Raw genomic sequence first — 17,845 nt, forward strand, 5'->3', positions numbered from 1 at the left:
AGCCCCCTCACCTCGTTGAAGGCTGACCTCTTCTTCATGACTGCCGCCGTGTAGTCCTGGTAAATGTGAATAATCTGGCCGTCGTAGGTGATGGGAGCCACTCGGAAGACATCCTCCTTCTGAAGGTAGTGGAATTTAACTACGCTGGGTCTGGGCAGCTCCCCATTCTTCAGTGCAGACTCTAGGCTTCTGTGCGCACGGTCAAGAGTGGGGCGTAATCAAGGTCGGGAATTTCCTATTGCAATTTAGCTAGGCCGCAATCCGCCTACGGTCTCAAGTTCCTCTCTCACGCCAAAAATGCGACCGTTCCCCAGGCGCTGTCTATTCTCGAGGTCTTCGACCTTGGAAGTTAGTTTGGCGACATCTGATGAAAGCCGGGTGACTTGCTCTTCCAGTGTCACCACTTTGTCGGAGTAAGTATTTGCACTGCCTTCCAAGCTATTCAGACGAGTGTCACGTTTCGCCAAGTCGTCTTTAACGGAGTCGATCTTTGTGTTGACCTCGGTGGCGAGAATGGCTATTTGTGCGGATAGGTCAGTGGATAGTGACTCCACCTTAGCCAGCACAGTCTGTTCAACTTAATGATCGCCGCCATTACCTTGGCTAGGTCTGGGTCCCCCTCCATCCCTAGAGTCAGTGTCCGGTGTGCCCGAGGCTTTAGTAGAGGCCTGCTCTTTTGTGACTCGTGGCCGTGGTTGTTTCGACATTTCACAATGAAAAGGCCAAAACTTTCAGAAAAAATTGCCAAATTAGTAAATTGGGTTTGATTCCAAATTAAATGTTACAAAATTAACATGGTAGGGGAGATGTTGGTGAAGTATTAATAGTAAATTGTTAGCCCTGGACAGGAGCACCGAGAAAATGCACCTTCACATTTTGCTGCTCACCATTTATTCTTTTTGAGTTCATATTTTTATATAAAATCCATGAAATATAAACAGGTTAACATTTTTAAATGTAATTGTTGTGGGGAAAAACATAAAGTTGGTTTAAGATCTCTAGATCATTTAATTGAGACAAAAAAAATGTTTTTCTGTAAACACCAGGTTGTGTTGATTGCACTTTTAAGACAGCCCCTTTAAGACAGTCCTCCATGCATAATATTCTCCCATTGAAACCAATTTAAAGTCACTTTTTGAAAACGGAACAGAGAAGAAAAAAAGGCTGTACCTTGCTCTCTAGCGTCATCTGATTCTAGATATATCACCCTAATCATCCTAGGACCTTCTGTTGAAGAGGTATTTATTAACAAACTCCAAATATCAAACCAATATCCAAACTGAAAACAAATGTACTGTGGTATGTTGGACTAGAACACCAAGTAATGAAGATTGCTTCCTTCCCCCTCCCCTGGTTTATCTGAATCTGCAGATGTGATAAGACTTCATGGAAGCAATGTTTATGCTTCTACACCTGCATTGCTTGCTGTTTGGGGTTTTAGGCTGGGTTTCTGTACAGCACTTTGTGACATCAGCTGATGTAAGAAGGGCTTTATAAATACTTTTGATTTGATGGAAGCAGGGATGGACGATATAGAATTTTCTGTCAATAAATCAGAACGAAATGTACTGTCAGCAAATATGCAACAGAATGAGTTGGACCTCCCAACGATTGCTTAAGGCAGCCAGTCAAGTCTCTTCACAGCTGCTTTGAAGAGACTACAGACAGTCTAGCTCAGAGTTTCTCAACCTCTGGTCCGTGGACCAGCACTGGTTCCTGGTATGATGTTGGGATTGTCCAGCAAGGCCAGATTCTTATAGTGGTACTGATGCCCCCAATGGCACGTGCTAATTATTAGAGAGCTAAGGTAATGATTAAACTAACAGGCTGCCTCTGATATCTCAAGTGGTAAAAATAACTGCCAATTGTCCACGGTGTCACCCAAAGTTACGTCAGTGAGGTAGGTATCAGGAAGAAGCTTCCATAGAAGCATCAGGTTATTATACACTAGAACTTGGTCATTCTTTTATAACTATGCCATATATGTAGCAGTCCAAGTCCAATCACGAACCTCATACAGTACAGGGTGTTTTGATATTGTGCAATTAAGGTTTTCAAGAGTAAAATAAAATGAAAGTTAATGAATTAACATTTAAATAAAAAAATGTATCTTCACACAAGTCTTGGATATGAAGACATTACTGTTGAAAAGTAAAACGATGTGTTTCTGCCCCCTCCCTGGTTAATAAGAATCTGCAGAAGTGATAAGACTTCACGGAAGCAGGGATGGACTATATAGAATTTTCTGTTAATGAATCAGAACGAAATGTACTGTCAGCAAATATGTAACGGAATGAGTTGGACCTCCCGAAGATTGCTTAAGGCAGCCAGTCCGGGTAATTTGCTCTTCCAGTGTCACCACTTTGTCGGAGTAAGTATTTGCACCGCCTTCCAAGCTATTCAGACGGGTGTCATGTTTCGCCAAGTCGTCTTTAACGGAGTCGATCTTTGTGTTGACCTCGGTGGCAAGAATGGCTATTTGTGCGTATAGGTCAGTGGATAGTGACTCCACCTTAGCCAGCACAGTCTGTTCGGACTTAATGATCGCCGCCATTACCTTGCCTGGGTCGGGGGGGAGCAGAGGCAGTGTCCGGTGAGCCCGAGGCTTTAGTAGAGTCCTGCTCTTTTGTGACTCACATATTACCTCAACTAACCGGTGCCCCCGCACATTGACTCTGTAAAGGTACCCACCTGTATATAGTCTCGCTATTGTTATTTTACTGCTGCTCTTTAATTACCTGTTACTTTTATTACTTAGCCCTATTTTTTTTCAACTGCGTTGTTGGTTAGGGGCTCGTAAGTAAGCTTTTCACTGTAAGGGCTACACCTGTTGTATGTGACTAATACAATTTGATTGAATATTCACTAGAACTAGGTAATGATTTTATATGACCCTGGGTAGCCTATATAACAACTTCCTCTCAATAGATATGCAGCAGCCTTTGTAGTACTCATCGAACAGTAAATAGATTTGGGATTTACATTTTTTTACAGACCATCTCTATATTTATGGGTTTGATGACAACACAACAGGCAACATTAGGATTTGTGTAGGCTACTGCTTTCATTCACATGTAAGTATTGCACTTTACCCTATATTGTGCTCAATTTTCAACCCTCTGCCTATCAGAAAAATAGCATTATTATGATGTTGAAATGCACTTTTATTAAAGTTGGATTTGATTAGTTGGTCAGGCATATCACAGTAAATGTAGTATATTTTAGGACATTTTCAAACCAAAAGGATTAGGTCTACTGCTGTAGGTGTGCATATTTTAGCGTCTTTCTCATTGTGATTATGGTTGTGGGCTACAGGTGTCTGTTTGTTATAGATAGACGTACACATGGAGAAGCAGACTGTGGACTTTGCCAGGGATGCTTTTCTCACAGGGAGGTCCCAACCCCTGAAGTTCAGAGTTCAACAGTTAAAGTCCCTTCAGAGGCTGATCACAGAAAGACAAGGAGAGATTGCCATAGCGCTCAAGCAGGACCTCAACAGGGTGAGAGTTTGGAAGTCATTGAAAAAAATATTTGATAAATAGACATACACTGAGTGTACAAAATAATAAGAACACCTTCCTAATATTGAGTTGCAAGGTGTCGAAAGCGTTCCACAGGGATGCTGGCCCATGTTGACTCCAATGCTTCCTACAGTTGTGCCAAGTTCGCTCAATGTCCTTTGGGTGGTGGGCCATTCTTGATACACACGGGAAACTGTTGAGTGTGAAAAACCCAGCAGCGTTGCAGTTCTTGACCAAACCGTTGCGCCTGGCACCTACTACCATAACCCGTTCAATTGCACTTAATTATTTTGTTTTGCCCATTCACCCTCTGAATGGCACACATACACAACCCATGTCTCAATTGTCTCAAGGTTTAAAAATCCTTCTTTAACCTGTCTCCATTTCCTATACACTGATTGAAGTGAATTTAACAAGTGACATCAATAAGGGATCATAGCTTTCACCTGGTCAGTCTGTCATGGAAAGAGCAGGTATTCTTAATATTTTGTACACTGAAATGTATCAACAAAGGGCATATACATATACACTAAGCTTTTTAGACGTAATAAAGCCTTCGTAAATCGTTATGCATTTATAAGACCTATATAGATGCTTCACAAATCATAAAAGTAACAAAATGAATGTCTGAGTTTTCATAACTTTGAGGGAGAAAAGAGGGAGATGCCCCTTACCATATTAGCAAAGTCCAACCACCGACTTAATTTTAATGACTAATCTAGCATGTTAAGGCACAGAGTGTGTTGATAAGTGAACAATAACGATCCATATAGCCTCGATACAGACAGACATCACTGCCCTGTCGTTTTACAGAGCCAGTATGACACAGCCCTCTCTGAGCTGATTGGTCTGGAGAATGAGATCAGCCTGGCGGTGGGGAAGCTGTCTCAGTGGGCTGCCCCTCGCCATGTGGAGAAGAACATCATGACCTTAACAGACCAGGTGTACATCCTGCCTGAACCCCTGGGAGTGGTGCTCATCATCGGGGCATGGAACTACCCCTGGGCCCTCACTCTGCAGCCCCTGATCGGGGCCATTGCAGCTGGTATATACCCCAGGCCCTAGTTGAATTAAATTCCTTCAAATGTTCCCACTACAAGCGGAGCAGAGGGTTTACTACAAAGCAGGATCAATGAGTTAGCCACCTAACGTTGATAAACAACCAGTAATAACCACTTATTTGCTGGCTCATTAATGAAGTTAAACTTAGAGATGTTTTTGGTTGTTGAGTCAACTAGACCATGTCCAATTCAAGCTTATCTTTAAAAATACAAGGTTATATACCAATATTTAGTCAAGTTACCTGGCTAACTCATTGATCCTGTAATGGATGCATATTTTGTTTTCTAACTTTCTCTCAGCAACCCTCTCACACGCTGTTCATGCTTCCTCTACAGGGAATGCAGCAGTGGTGAAACCCTCTGAGTTGAGTGAGCACTCAGCCAGTCTCCTCAAAGCACTGCTCCCTCAATATCTGGACAAGGTCTTACATTTTGCTAACCTTGTATCAGTAATAACAAAAATTCTAAATTTGTGGTTTTGGGGTAAACTATCACTTTAATGTTGGGTTATTTTCCCTGTCAGGAGTTATATCCTGTGGTGACAGGTGGAGTTCCAGAGACCCAGGAGTTGCTGAGGCAGCGATTCGACCACATCTTCTACACTGGGAACAGCACAGTGGGGAAAGTGGTGATGGAGGCCGCGGCCAAACACCTGACCCCTGTCACCCTGGAGCTAGGGGGCAAGAGCCCCTGTTACATTGACAAGGACTGTGACCTCATCGTGGCCTGCCGGTAACAGCTATTTGCTAGTTCGCACCGTTGCTCAGCAACCCATTTTATCCATAGTCACATGGCTCATATAGACATGTCTTGCTACGTCATTTGTTTGTTTTTATAGCCGAATCACATGGGGAAAGTTTTTCAACGTTGGGCAGACGTGCATCGCCCCTGACTACATCCTGTGTGAGCCCAGCATTCAGAACAAATTGGTGGAGGGCATCCGGAATACACTACAGGTCTGTTCCAGATCTGTCTTCACCCAGCAGAGTAGTCTTTTACCATGGACAATATATCAGGGTTCTATATCTGTCTATTACACTGTGTGTATGGTTTTAGACAGCATCTAATCCTCGTTTTAGACAGCATCTAATCCTCGTTTTAGACAGCATCTAATCCTCGTTTTAGACAGCATCTAATCCTCGTTTTAGACAGCATCTAATCCTTGTTTTAGACAGCATTTAATCCTTGTCTTTTGACAATTCCAGGAGTTCTACGGCCCGGACCCCAAATCTTCCCCAGACTACGGTCGCATCATCAACCTGCGCCACTTTAGTCGAGTGATGGGTCTGCTGGAGGGGTGCAGTGTGGCACTAGGGGGAGAGAGCGACCCATCACAGTGTTATATTGGTAGGGAGAATCCTTATGGGGGAGATGGTTGGCTGGACTCATGCCAAGCTTCTTTATTTATGCAATGGGTAAACAAATCCATATTGAATCAATTCTGGGATGAACTTTTGTCAGTGCTGTGATGTGCCGATGTAACTGACTGTACCGTCCCTGTGACCTTCCTGTGTGTCTGTCAATAACCTTTCCCCCATCTGCTCCTCCAGCTCCCACAGTGGTAACGGACGTGTCTCCTCACACCAGACTTATGCAGGAGGAGATCTTCGGACCTCTGTTGCCGATAGTGACTGTTGGTGATGTGGGTGATGCAATTCGCTTCATCAATGGGAAAGAGAAGCCCTTAGCGCTGTATGTTTTTTCCTCTGACAAGAAGGTAAGCTACTACCGTTGAAACAATAGGACTCCATATTAGGAGAGTGTGGAGGATCACACAGACTATATTATTCTTGTTTCTATTTTTGCCAATGAGGTGATAAAGCGAATGATTGCTGAGACCAGCAGCGGCGGGGTGGTAGTCAATGATGTCATAATGCACTACGTGCTCAACTCCCTTCCTTTTGGCGGCGTAGGTAAGACCGATAACCAACTCAAGTATTTTAATAGTTTTGGCCAGCACATTGGTGAATTTTCCTAGTCTAATATCCTATCTTATAATGACCTCACTTGCTGCTCTCTGAACTCTGACCCCCTACAGGTCAAAGTGGAATGGGCAGGTACCACGGGAAACACACCTTCGACCAGCTCAGCCACCACCGTGCGTGCCTGATCAAGTCCTTGGGCATGGAATGCATTAACATGGCCAGGTACCCACCCCAGGACCGCTCACGGGCACGCAGGGCCAGACAAGCCATGAGGAGCTCCCTGTGTGACCAATCCAAATCCACCTTCGTGTGGGCAGTCTTGGCCACCATCTTAGCCTGTTGTCTCCTTGTCGCCCTGATTGTAATTCTAGTCATGGGTGCCAGGTAGTCCCAGTTCTCACTACTTCAGCTTATCAACTGTAAATGGGTTTTTTGCATCAAATGCACTTCTTGAAGTTGCTATATTGTAATGTATCATCATCATCAATGTATTATGTCGATAATTCTGTAATCTTACTATGAGAGGGTGTACTATCTATAGATCAACCATGATCATCTATTGTATGACCTGATGTTTCCTTTTCTGAGGTTAAAAAATTAACAAAACAAACCCCTCAGGAGCCAGAGATGAAAAACAAATCTTTACTTTCCATTACTTCATCAGCACGGATTTACAAAAATATGTTCAAGTATATGCACATGCCATGGATACACACAATATTTGAAATTTGTTTTGAAAAGAAACAAAAAACCTTTTCAGTAACGTTATTGCTTTGTACCTTTTGTAGCTAATGATAACATAAAGAACTTCATCAATACTAGTCTATTGACATGGCTTTGATTTGTTCAGATGAAGTCCTAGGAAATGTAACATCCAAATGTTCCTAGTAACTTCATAACCTAGTAAACTAACCATCCATCATTTTGCTGTCTGGCCCTAGCGCATTGACACATTTATTCATTCAAAGAGCAAAAAGGCTTCCAGATGAGCAGCCGTGTAGGACAGCCTTTAGGCCAAAAGGCTGTTCATTTCCAGTGTCTGGTCTGGAGGAGGAATGAGTTTCTAGATAGAATACCTGAGGGTTAGGGCTCTGACCTTGTCAGGCACTGCAGCCCAGGGAGCTTCCAGCGGTTTCCATTGTGTATGCGCAGGTCCAGCCACTCTTGCTGTGCCACGGCCAGGTAGGACTCCTGCGGGGTGGAGGCCAGCAGATCAGGGCTCATAGAGCCCTCTGCCTGGGCCAGGGCCTGTTGACACGCAGACTGGAGGTCCATGCTTTCAAAGTTATTCAGACTGCTAGACGATTGGTCCACCATATTGGCACTACTTGGACCTGACAGGTAGGAATCACATGATTGTCAACAGGAGAAACAGGCCAAATACAATGCTGTAAAGTGTTGTGGTACATCTGACTTGCCTGTGTGGCTTACTTTTATAATTCCACTATGGTGGGATTCAACTAAACATCATGTTATCAATGATGAAGGCACCCCCCCTGGTGGACACTTACAGCAGCGTCTGAAGGGCTCCCAGCCCCGCGAAGGCATGTAGGGCTTGGCCATGGGCTGCTGCAGCAGGCACACGATGGCATTGTCCACCTGGTGGAAGACCCGGAGGGAGAGCAGCCTCTGGTGGATCTCCTCTGACAGGCTGTATTCCTCCGAGCGTATCAGGTTCCGGATCAGGTCAAAGTCTTGCTTCAGCTGTAGAGCCCCCTGGATACTGCAGAGAGAGAGAGAGAGAGAGAGAGAGAGAGAGAGAGAGAGGAACAGAACAGTTGGTGAGTGGGTGTGTCTATCACTCCCCTTACTAGTGCCATGTTAGGAGAACAGTAATGATAATCAGTATAATCACAGAAATAGAATCACTAGTATGGGCTTCCCAAGTCAGAGATTCTATGCCCATTCTAGTAATTGTATTTCTATGGTATTCAGCACGGTTGTATTTGCTAATCTAAAATCAGAGAATACTGTACACATACCTGAACTTGATCTTCTGCTTGAGGATGTGCTCCATCCAGGCCTCCATGAAGGCCGTCATGGCCTCTGTCAGGGCGGGGATCCGAGCCTCCTCAGGCAGGGGCTGCACCCCCTCCAGTACCTGTCCTATTACACTCTGAGCTGCAGTAGCAGCGTAATCACTAGGGCTGCTGGGGAACTCTGCAGATACAATAAGATGAAGAGAAAAAAAGCATCAATTACATTGGTACCATACACAAAGTACAACAGGAAAAAAACTGTACTGTAAAGGCCATGTACTGTAAATAAAATACTATTCAAACTATATTGTCCTTGTGAGAATATGTCACCCTATACATACCATCATTGTCCATAACGTTAAGTTACTGGAAGAATAATTGTCCTTTTTGGCTGCAGGGTGGAGGCACGTTTCTAATCAAGATATGAGTTCACTAGTTGGTCCTTTGTCACGTTAGCATGGCTAGCGCAGAGGCAGAGTATGGGCCTACAATGGCTAGTTTGTCGTATGTTGCCTGTCCTCCTGTGGATGTCGGTGCGCGACGATGTATTCTTTGGCCCTGATTGGGTCTAAGAATGTCTTCTGCTCACCGGAGGAATAGTGATCTTCAGTACAGCTGGGTAAAGAATGCCGAACTTGGTGCACAGACAGCAGTGTAGGAGCCCCCTCACCTCGTTGAAGGCTGACCTCTTCTTCATGACTGCCGCCGTGTAGTCCTGGTAAATGTGAATAATCTGGCCGTCGTAGGTGATGGGAGCCACTCGGAAGACATCCTCCTTCTGAAGGTAGTGGAATTTAACTACGCTGGGTCTGGGCAGCTCCCCATTCTTCAGTGCAGACTCTAGGCTTCTGTGCGCACGGTCAAGAGTGGGGCGTAATCAAGGTCGGGAATTTCCTATTGCAATTTAGCTAGGCCGCAATCCGCCTACGGTCTCAAGTTCCTCTCTCACGCCAAAAATGCGACCGTTCCCCAGGCGCTGTCTATTCTCGAGGTCTTCGACCTTGGAAGTTAGTTTGGCGACATCTGATGAAAGCCGGGTGACTTGCTCTTCCAGTGTCACCACTTTGTCGGAGTAAGTATTTGCACTGCCTTCCAAGCTATTCAGACGAGTGTCACGTTTCGCCAAGTCGTCTTTAACGGAGTCGATCTTTGTGTTGACCTCGGTGGCGAGAATGGCTATTTGTGCGGATAGGTCAGTGGATAGTGACTCCACCTTAGCCAGCACAGTCTGTTCAACTTAATGATCGCCGCCATTACCTTGGCTAGGTCTGGGTCCCCCTCCATCCCTAGAGTCAGTGTCCGGTGTGCCCGAGGCTTTAGTAGAGGCCTGCTCTTTTGTGACTCGTGGCCGTGGTTGTTTCGACATTTCACAATGAAAAGGCCAAAACTTTCAGAAAAAATTGCCAAATTAGTAAATTGGGTTTGATTCCAAATTAAATGTTACAAAATTAACATGGTAGGGGAGATGTTGGTGAAGTATTAATAGTAAATTGTTAGCCCTGGACAGGAGCACCGAGAAAATGCACCTTCACATTTTGCTGCTCACCATTTATTCTTTTGAGTTCATATTTTTATATAAAATCCATGAAATATAAACAGGTTAACATTTTTAAATGTAATTGTTGTGGGGAAAAACATAAAGTTGGTTTAAGATCTCTAGATCATTTAATTGAGACAAAAAAAATGTTTTTCTGTAAACACCAGGTTGTGTTGATTGCACTTTTAAGACAGCCCCTTTAAGACAGTCCTCCATGCATAATATTCTCCCATTGAAACCAATTTAAAGTCACTTTTTGAAAACGGAACAGAGAAGAAAAAAAGGCTGTACCTTGCTCTCTAGCGTCATCTGATTCTAGATATATCACCCTAATCATCCTAGGACCTTCTGTTGAAGAGGTATTTATTAACAAACTCCAAATATCAAACCAATATCCAAACTGAAAACAAATGTACTGTGGTATGTTGGACTAGAACACCAAGTAATGAAGATTGCTTCCTTCCCCCTCCCCTGGTTTATCTGAATCTGCAGATGTGATAAGACTTCATGGAAGCAATGTTTATGCTTCTACACCTGCATTGCTTGCTGTTTGGGGTTTTAGGCTGGGTTTCTGTACAGCACTTTGTGACATCAGCTGATGTAAGAAGGGCTTTATAAATACTTTTGATTTGATGGAAGCAGGGATGGACGATATAGAATTTTCTGTCAATAAATCAGAACGAAATGTACTGTCAGCAAATATGCAACAGAATGAGTTGGACCTCCCAACGATTGCTTAAGGCAGCCAGTCAAGTCTCTTCACAGCTGCTTTGAAGAGACTACAGACAGTCTAGCTCAGAGTTTCTCAACCTCTGGTCCGTGGACCAGCACTGGTTCCTGGTATGATGTTGGGATTGTCCAGCAAGGCCAGATTCTTATAGTGGTACTGATGCCCCCAATGGCACGTGCTAATTATTAGAGAGCTAAGGTAATGATTAAACTAACAGGCTGCCTCTGATATCTCAAGTGGTAAAAATAACTGCCAATTGTCCACGGTGTCACCCAAAGTTACGTCAGTGAGGTAGGTATCAGGAAGAAGCTTCCATAGAAGCATCAGGTTATTATACACTAGAACTTGGTCATTCTTTTATAACTATGCCATATATGTAGCAGTCCAAGTCCAATCACGAACCTCATACAGTACAGGGTGTTTTGATATTGTGCAATTAAGGTTTTCAAGAGTAAAATAAAATGAAAGTTAATGAATTAACATTTAAATAAAAAAATGTATCTTCACACAAGTCTTGGATATGAAGACATTACTGTTGAAAAGTAAAACGATGTGTTTCTGCCCCCTCCCTGGTTAATAAGAATCTGCAGAAGTGATAAGACTTCACGGAAGCAGGGATGGACTATATAGAATTTTCTGTTAATGAATCAGAACGAAATGTACTGTCAGCAAATATGTAACGGAATGAGTTGGACCTCCCGAAGATTGCTTAAGGCAGCCAGTCCGGGTAATTTGCTCTTCCAGTGTCACCACTTTGTCGGAGTAAGTATTTGCACCGCCTTCCAAGCTATTCAGACGGGTGTCATGTTTCGCCAAGTCGTCTTTAACGGAGTCGATCTTTGTGTTGACCTCGGTGGCAAGAATGGCTATTTGTGCGTATAGGTCAGTGGATAGTGACTCCACCTTAGCCAGCACAGTCTGTTCGGACTTAATGATCGCCGCCATTACCTTGCCTGGGTCGGGGGGGAGCAGAGGCAGTGTCCGGTGAGCCCGAGGCTTTAGTAGAGTCCTGCTCTTTTGTGACTCACATATTACCTCAACTAACCGGTGCCCCCCGCACATTGACTCTGTAAAGGTACCCACCTGTATATAGTCTCGCTATTGTTATTTTACTGCTGCTCTTTAATTACCTGTTACTTTTATTACTTAGCCCTATTTTTTTTCAACTGCGTTGTTGAGTTAGGGGCTCGTAAGTAAGCTTTTCACTGTAAGGGCTACACCTGTTGTATGTGACTAATACAATTTGATTGAATATTCACTAGAACTAGGTAATGATTTTATATGACCCTGGGTAGCCTATATAACAACTTCCTCTCAATAGATATGCAGCAGCCTTTGTAGTACTCATCGAACAGTGAATAGATTTGGGATTTACATTTTTTTACAGACCATCTCTATATTTATGGGTTTGATGACAACACAACAGGCAACATTAGGATTTGTGTAGGCTACTGCTTTCATTCACATGTAAGTATTGCACTTTACCCTATATTGTGCTCAATTTTCAACCCTCTGCCTATCAGAAAAATAGCATTATTATGATGTTGAAATGCACTTTTATTAAAGTTGGATTTGATTAGTTGGTCAGGCATATCACAGTAAATGTAGTATATTTTAGGACATTTTCAAACCAAAAGGATTAGGTCTACTGCTGTAGGTGTGCATATTTTAGCGTCTTTCTCATTGTGATTATGGTTGTGGGCTACAGGTGTCTGTTTGTTATAGATAGACGTACACATGGAGAAGCAGACTGTGGACTTTGCCAGGGATGCTTTTCTCACAGGGAGGTCCCAACCCCTGAAGTTCAGAGTTCAACAGTTAAAGTCCCTTCAGAGGCTGATCACAGAAAGACAAGGAGAGATTGCCATAGCGCTCAAGCAGGACCTCAACAGGGTGAGAGTTTGGAAGTCATTGAAAAAAATATTTGATAAATAGACATACACTGAGTGTACAAAATAATAAGAACACCTTCCTAATATTGAGTTGCAAGGTGTCGAAAGCGTTCCACAGGGATGCTGGCCCATGTTGACTCCAATGCTTCCTACAGTTGTGCCAAGTTCGCTCAATGTCCTTTGGGTGGTGGGCCATTCTTGATACACACGGGAAACTGTTGAGTGTGAAAAACCCAGCAGCGTTGCAGTTCTTGACCAAACCGTTGCGCCTGGCACCTACTACCATAACCCGTTCAATTGCACTTAATTATTTTGTTTTGCCCATTCACCCTCTGAATGGCACACATACACAACCCATGTCTCAATTGTCTCAAGGTTTAAAAATCCTTCTTTAACCTGTCTCCATTTCCTATACACTGATTGAAGTGAATTTAACAAGTGACATCAATAAGGGATCATAGCTTTCACCTGGTCAGTCTGTCATGGAAAGAGCAGGTATTCTTAATATTTTGTACACTGAAATGTATCAACAAAGGGCATATACATATACACTAAGCTTTTTAGACGTAATAAAGCCTTCGTAAATCGTTATGCATTTATAAGACCTATATAGATGCTTCACAAATCATAAAAGTAACAAAATGAATGTCTGAGTTTTCATAACTTTGAGGGAGAAAAGAGGGAGATGCCCCTTACCATATTAGCAAAGTCCAACCACCGACTTAATTTTAATGACTAATCTAGCATGTTAAGGCACAGAGTGTGTTGATAAGTGAACAATAACGATCCATATAGCCTCGATACAGACAGACATCACTGCCCTGTCGTTTTACAGAGCCAGTATGACACAGCCCTCTCTGAGCTGATTGGTCTGGAGAATGAGATCAGCCTGGCGGTGGGGAAGCTGTCTCAGTGGGCTGCCCCTCGCCATGTGGAGAAGAACATCATGACCTTAACAGACCAGGTGTACATCCTGCCTGAACCCCTGGGAGTGGTGCTCATCATCGGGGCATGGAACTACCCCTGGGCCCTCACTCTGCAGCCCCTGATCGGGGCCATTGCAGCTGGTATATACCCCAGGCCCTAGTTGAATTAAATTCCTTCAAATGTTCCCACTACAAGCGGAGCAGAGGGTTTACTACAAAGCAGGATCAATGAGTTAGCCACCTAACGTTGATAAACAACCAGTAATAACCACTTATTTGCTGGCTCATTAATGAAGTTAAACTTAGAGATGTTTTTGGTTGTTGAGTCAACTAGACCATGTCCAATTCAAGCTTATCTTTAAAATACAAGGTTATATACCAATATTTAGTCAAGTTACCTGGCTAACTCATTGATCCTGTAATGGATGCATATTTTGTTTTCTAACTTTCTCTCAGCAACCCTCTCACACGCTGTTCATGCTTCCTCTACAGGGAATGCAGCAGTGGTGAAACCCTCTGAGTTGAGTGAGCACTCAGCCAGTCTCCTCAAAGCACTGCTCCCTCAATATCTGGACAAGGTCTTACATTTTGCTAACCTTGTATCAGTAATAACAAAAATTCTAAATTTGTGGTTTTGGGGTAAACTATCACTTTAATGTTGGGTTATTTTCCCTGTCAGGAGTTATATCCTGTGGTGACAGGTGGAGTTCCAGAGACCCAGGAGTTGCTGAGGCAGCGATTCGACCACATCTTCTACACTGGGAACAGCACAGTGGGGAAAGTGGTGATGGAGGCCGCGGCCAAACACCTGACCCCTGTCACCCTGGAGCTAGGGGGCAAGAGCCCCTGTTACATTGACAAGGACTGTGACCTCATCGTGGCCTGCCGGTAACAGCTATTTGCTAGTTCGCACCGTTGCTCAGCAACCCATTTTATCCATAGTCACATGGCTCATATAGACATGTCTTGCTACGTCATTTGTTTGTTTTTATAGCCGAATCACATGGGGAAAGTTTTTCAACGTTGGGCAGACGTGCATCGCCCCTGACTACATCCTGTGTGAGCCCAGCATTCAGAACAAATTGGTGGAGGGCATCCGGAATACACTACAGGTCTGTTCCAGATCTGTCTTCACCCAGCAGAGTAGTCTTTTACCATGGACAATATATCAGGGTTCTATATCTGTCTATTACACTGTGTGTATGGTTTTAGACAGCATCTAATCCTCGTTTTAGACAGCATCTAATCCTCGTTTTAGACAGCATCTAATCCTCGTTTTAGACAGCATCTAATCCTCGTTTTAGACAGCATCTAATCCTTGTTTTAGACAGCATTTAATCCTTGTCTTTTGACAATTCCAGGAGTTCTACGGCCCGGACCCCAAATCTTCCCCAGACTACGGTCGCATCATCAACCTGCGCCACTTTAGTCGAGTGATGGGTCTGCTGGAGGGGTGCAGTGTGGCACTAGGGGGAGAGAGCGACCCATCACAGTGTTATATTGGTAGGGAGAATCCTTATGGGGGAGATGGTTGGCTGGACTCATGCCAAGCTTCTTTATTTATGCAATGGGTAAACAAATCCATATTGAATCAATTCTGGGATGAACTTTTGTCAGTGCTGTGATGTGCCGATGTAACTGACTGTACCGTCCCTGTGACCTTCCTGTGTGTCTGTCAATAACCTTTCCCCCATCTGCTCCTCCAGCTCCCACAGTGGTAACGGACGTGTCTCCTCACACCAGACTTATGCAGGAGGAGATCTTCGGACCTCTGTTGCCGATAGTGACTGTTGGTGATGTGGGTGATGCAATTCGCTTCATCAATGGGAAAGAGAAGCCCTTAGCGCTGTATGTTTTTTCCTCTGACAAGAAGGTAAGCTACTACCGTTGAAACAATAGGACTCCATATTAGGAGAGTGTGGAGGATCACACAGACTATATTATTCTTGTTTCTATTTTTGCCAATGAGGTGATAAAGCGAATGATTGCTGAGACCAGCAGCGGCGGGGTGGTAGTCAATGATGTCATAATGCACTACGTGCTCAACTCCCTTCCTTTTGGCGGCGTAGGTAAGACCGATAACCAACTCAAGTATTTTAATAGTTTTGGCCAGCACATTGGTGAATTTTCCTAGTCTAATATCCTATCTTATAATGACCTCACTTGCTGCTCTCTGAACTCTGACCCCCTACAGGTCAAAGTGGAATGGGCAGGTACCACGGGAAACACACCTTCGACCAGCTCAGCCACCACCGTGCGTGCCTGATCAAGTCCTTGGGCATGGAATGCATTAACATGGCCAGGTACCCACCCCAGGACCGCTCACGGGCACGCAGGGCCAGACAAGCCATGAGGAGCTCCCTGTGTGACCAATCCAAATCCACCTTCGTGTGGGCAGTCTTGGCCACCATCTTAGCCTGTTGTCTCCTTGTCGCCCTGATTGTAATTCTAGTCATGGGTGCCAGGTAGTCCCAGTTCTCACTACTTCAGCTTATCAACTGTAAATGGGTTTTTTGCATCAAATGCACTTCTTGAAGTTGCTATATTGTAATGTATCATCATCATCAATGTATTATGTCGATAATTCTGTAATCTTACTATGAGAGGGTGTACTATCTATAGATCAACCATGATCATCTATTGTATGACCTGATGTTTCCTTTTCTGAGGTTAAAAAATTAACAAAACAAACCCCTCAGGAGCCAGAGATGAAAAACAAATCTTTACTTTCCATTACTTCATCAGCACGGATTTACAAAAATATGTTCAAGTATATGCACATGCCATGGATACACACAATATTTGAAATTTTGTTTTGAAAAGAAACAAAAAACCTTTTCAGTAACGTTATTGCTTTGTACCTTTTGTAGCTAATGATAACATAAAGAACTTCATCAATACTAGTCTATTGACATGGCTTTGATTTGTTCAGATGAAGTCCTAGGAAATGTAACATCCAAATGTTCCTAGTAACTTCATAACCTAGTAAACTAACCATCCATCATTTTGCTGTCTGGCCCTAGCGCATTGACACATTTATTCATTCAAAGAGCAAAAAGGCTTCCAGATGAGCAGCCGTGTAGGACAGCCTTTAGGCCAAAAGGCTGTTCATTTCCAGTGTCTGGTCTGGAGGAGGAATGAGTTTCTAGATAGAATACCTGAGGGTTAGGGCTCTGACCTTGTCAGGCACTGCAGCCCAGGGAGCTTCCAGCGGTTTCCATTGTGTATGCGCAGGTCCAGCCACTCTTGCTGTGCCACGGCCAGGTAGGACTCCTGCGGGGTGGAGGCCAGCAGATCAGGGCTCATAGAGCCCTCTGCCTGGGCCAGGGCCTGTTGACACGCAGACTGGAGGTCCATGCTTTCAAAGTTATTCAGACTGCTAGACGATTGGTCCACCATATTGGCACTACTTGGACCTGACAGGTAGGAATCACATGATTGTCAACAGGAGAAACAGGCCAAATACAATGCTGTAAAGTGTTGTGGTACATCTGACTTGCCTGTGTGGCTTACTTTTATAATTCCACTATGGTGGGATTCAACTAAACATCATGTTATCAATGATGAAGGCACCCCCCCTGGTGGACACTTACAGCAGCGTCTGAAGGGCTCCCAGCCCCGCGAAGGCATGTAGGGCTTGGCCATGGGCTGCTGCAGCAGGCACACGATGGCATTGTCCACCTGGTGGAAGACCCGGAGGGAGAGCAGCCTCTGGTGGATCTCCTCTGACAGGCTGTATTCCTCCGAGCGTATCAGGTTTCCGGATCAGGTCAAAGTCTTGCTTCAGCTGTAGAGCCCCCTGGATACTGCAGAGAGAGAGAGAGAGAGAGAGAGAGAGAGAGAGAGAGAGAGGAACAGAACAGTTGGTGAGTGGGTGTGTCTATCACTCCCCTTACTAGTGCCATGTTAGGAGAACAGTAATGATAATCAGTATAATCACAGAAATAGAATCACTAGTATGGGCTTCCCAAGTCAGAGATTCTATGCCCATTCTAGTAATTGTATTTCTATGGTATTCAGCACGGTTGTATTTGCTAATCTAAAATCAGAGAATACTGTACACATACCTGAACTTGATCTTCTGCTTGAGGATGTGCTCCATCCAGGCCTCCATGAAGGCCGTCATGGCCTCTGTCAGGGCGGGGATCCGAGCCTCCTCAGGCAGGGGCTGCACCCCCTCCAGTACCTGTCCTATTACACTCTGAGCTGCAGTAGCAGCGTAATCACTAGGGCTGCTGGGGAACTCTGCAGATACAATAAGATGAAGAGAAAAA

The 17,845-nt window shown here is 44.2% G+C and overlaps 3 protein-coding genes across 18 annotated transcripts; 2 read left to right on the forward strand and 1 right to left on the reverse strand.

The window, feature by feature from the left end:
* The first annotated feature begins 396 nt into the window (after positions 1-396).
* On the forward strand, positions 397-6,995 carry LOC115205494 (fatty aldehyde dehydrogenase-like). Of its 9 annotated transcripts, none has more exons than XM_029771526.1 (11): positions 397-413; positions 2,995-3,074; positions 3,316-3,500; positions 4,335-4,566; positions 4,919-5,004; positions 5,106-5,314; positions 5,421-5,538; positions 5,788-5,929; positions 6,133-6,299; positions 6,396-6,495; positions 6,621-6,995. In XM_029771526.1, exons 3-11 carry the CDS (start codon positions 3,345-3,347, stop codon positions 6,893-6,895), a joined length of 1,485 nt encoding a protein of 494 aa, XP_029627386.1. In that variant the 5' UTR covers positions 397-413; positions 2,995-3,074; positions 3,316-3,344; the 3' UTR covers positions 6,896-6,995. The 9 variants fall into 9 exon arrangements, with proteins under 9 accessions (XP_029627386.1, XP_029627391.1, XP_029627382.1 ...); XM_029771527.1 differs by lacking the exon at positions 397-413 and adding an exon at positions 2,137-2,371 and having other exon boundaries at positions 3,333-3,500; XM_029771524.1 differs by lacking the exon at positions 397-413 and adding an exon at positions 2,138-2,683.
* Positions 6,996-7,135: 140 nt separating this feature from the next.
* On the reverse strand, positions 7,136-9,095 carry LOC115205500 (coiled-coil domain-containing protein 142-like). The gene is made up of 4 exons (XM_029771555.1): positions 8,828-9,095; positions 8,490-8,667; positions 8,019-8,230; positions 7,136-7,841 (listed from the first exon to the last, which is right to left on the reverse strand). Exons 1-4 carry the CDS (start codon positions 8,838-8,840, stop codon positions 7,591-7,593), a joined length of 654 nt encoding a protein of 217 aa, XP_029627415.1. The 5' UTR covers positions 8,841-9,095; the 3' UTR covers positions 7,136-7,590.
* Positions 9,096-9,541: 446 nt separating this feature from the next.
* Positions 9,542-16,474, forward strand: LOC115205493 (fatty aldehyde dehydrogenase-like). 8 transcript variants are annotated; one of them, XM_029771517.1, is made up of 11 exons: positions 9,542-9,558; positions 12,141-12,220; positions 12,462-12,646; positions 13,481-13,712; positions 14,064-14,149; positions 14,251-14,459; positions 14,566-14,683; positions 14,933-15,074; positions 15,278-15,444; positions 15,541-15,640; positions 15,766-16,474. In XM_029771517.1, the coding sequence occupies exons 3-11, from the start codon at positions 12,491-12,493 to the stop codon at positions 16,038-16,040; spliced, it is 1,485 nt and encodes a 494-aa protein (XP_029627377.1). In that variant the 5' UTR covers positions 9,542-9,558; positions 12,141-12,220; positions 12,462-12,490; the 3' UTR covers positions 16,041-16,474. The 8 variants fall into 8 exon arrangements, with proteins under 8 accessions (XP_029627377.1, XP_029627381.1, XP_029627373.1 ...); XM_029771519.1 differs by lacking the exon at positions 9,542-9,558 and adding an exon at positions 11,281-11,515 and having other exon boundaries at positions 12,479-12,646; XM_029771516.1 differs by lacking the exon at positions 9,542-9,558 and adding an exon at positions 11,282-11,737.
* Positions 16,475-17,845: the final 1,371 nt, after the last annotated feature.

Source organism: Salmo trutta, chromosome 13 (genome assembly GCF_901001165.1).
Source record: "Salmo trutta chromosome 13, fSalTru1.1, whole genome shotgun sequence".
NCBI lineage: Eukaryota > Metazoa > Chordata > Actinopteri > Salmoniformes > Salmonidae > Salmo > Salmo trutta.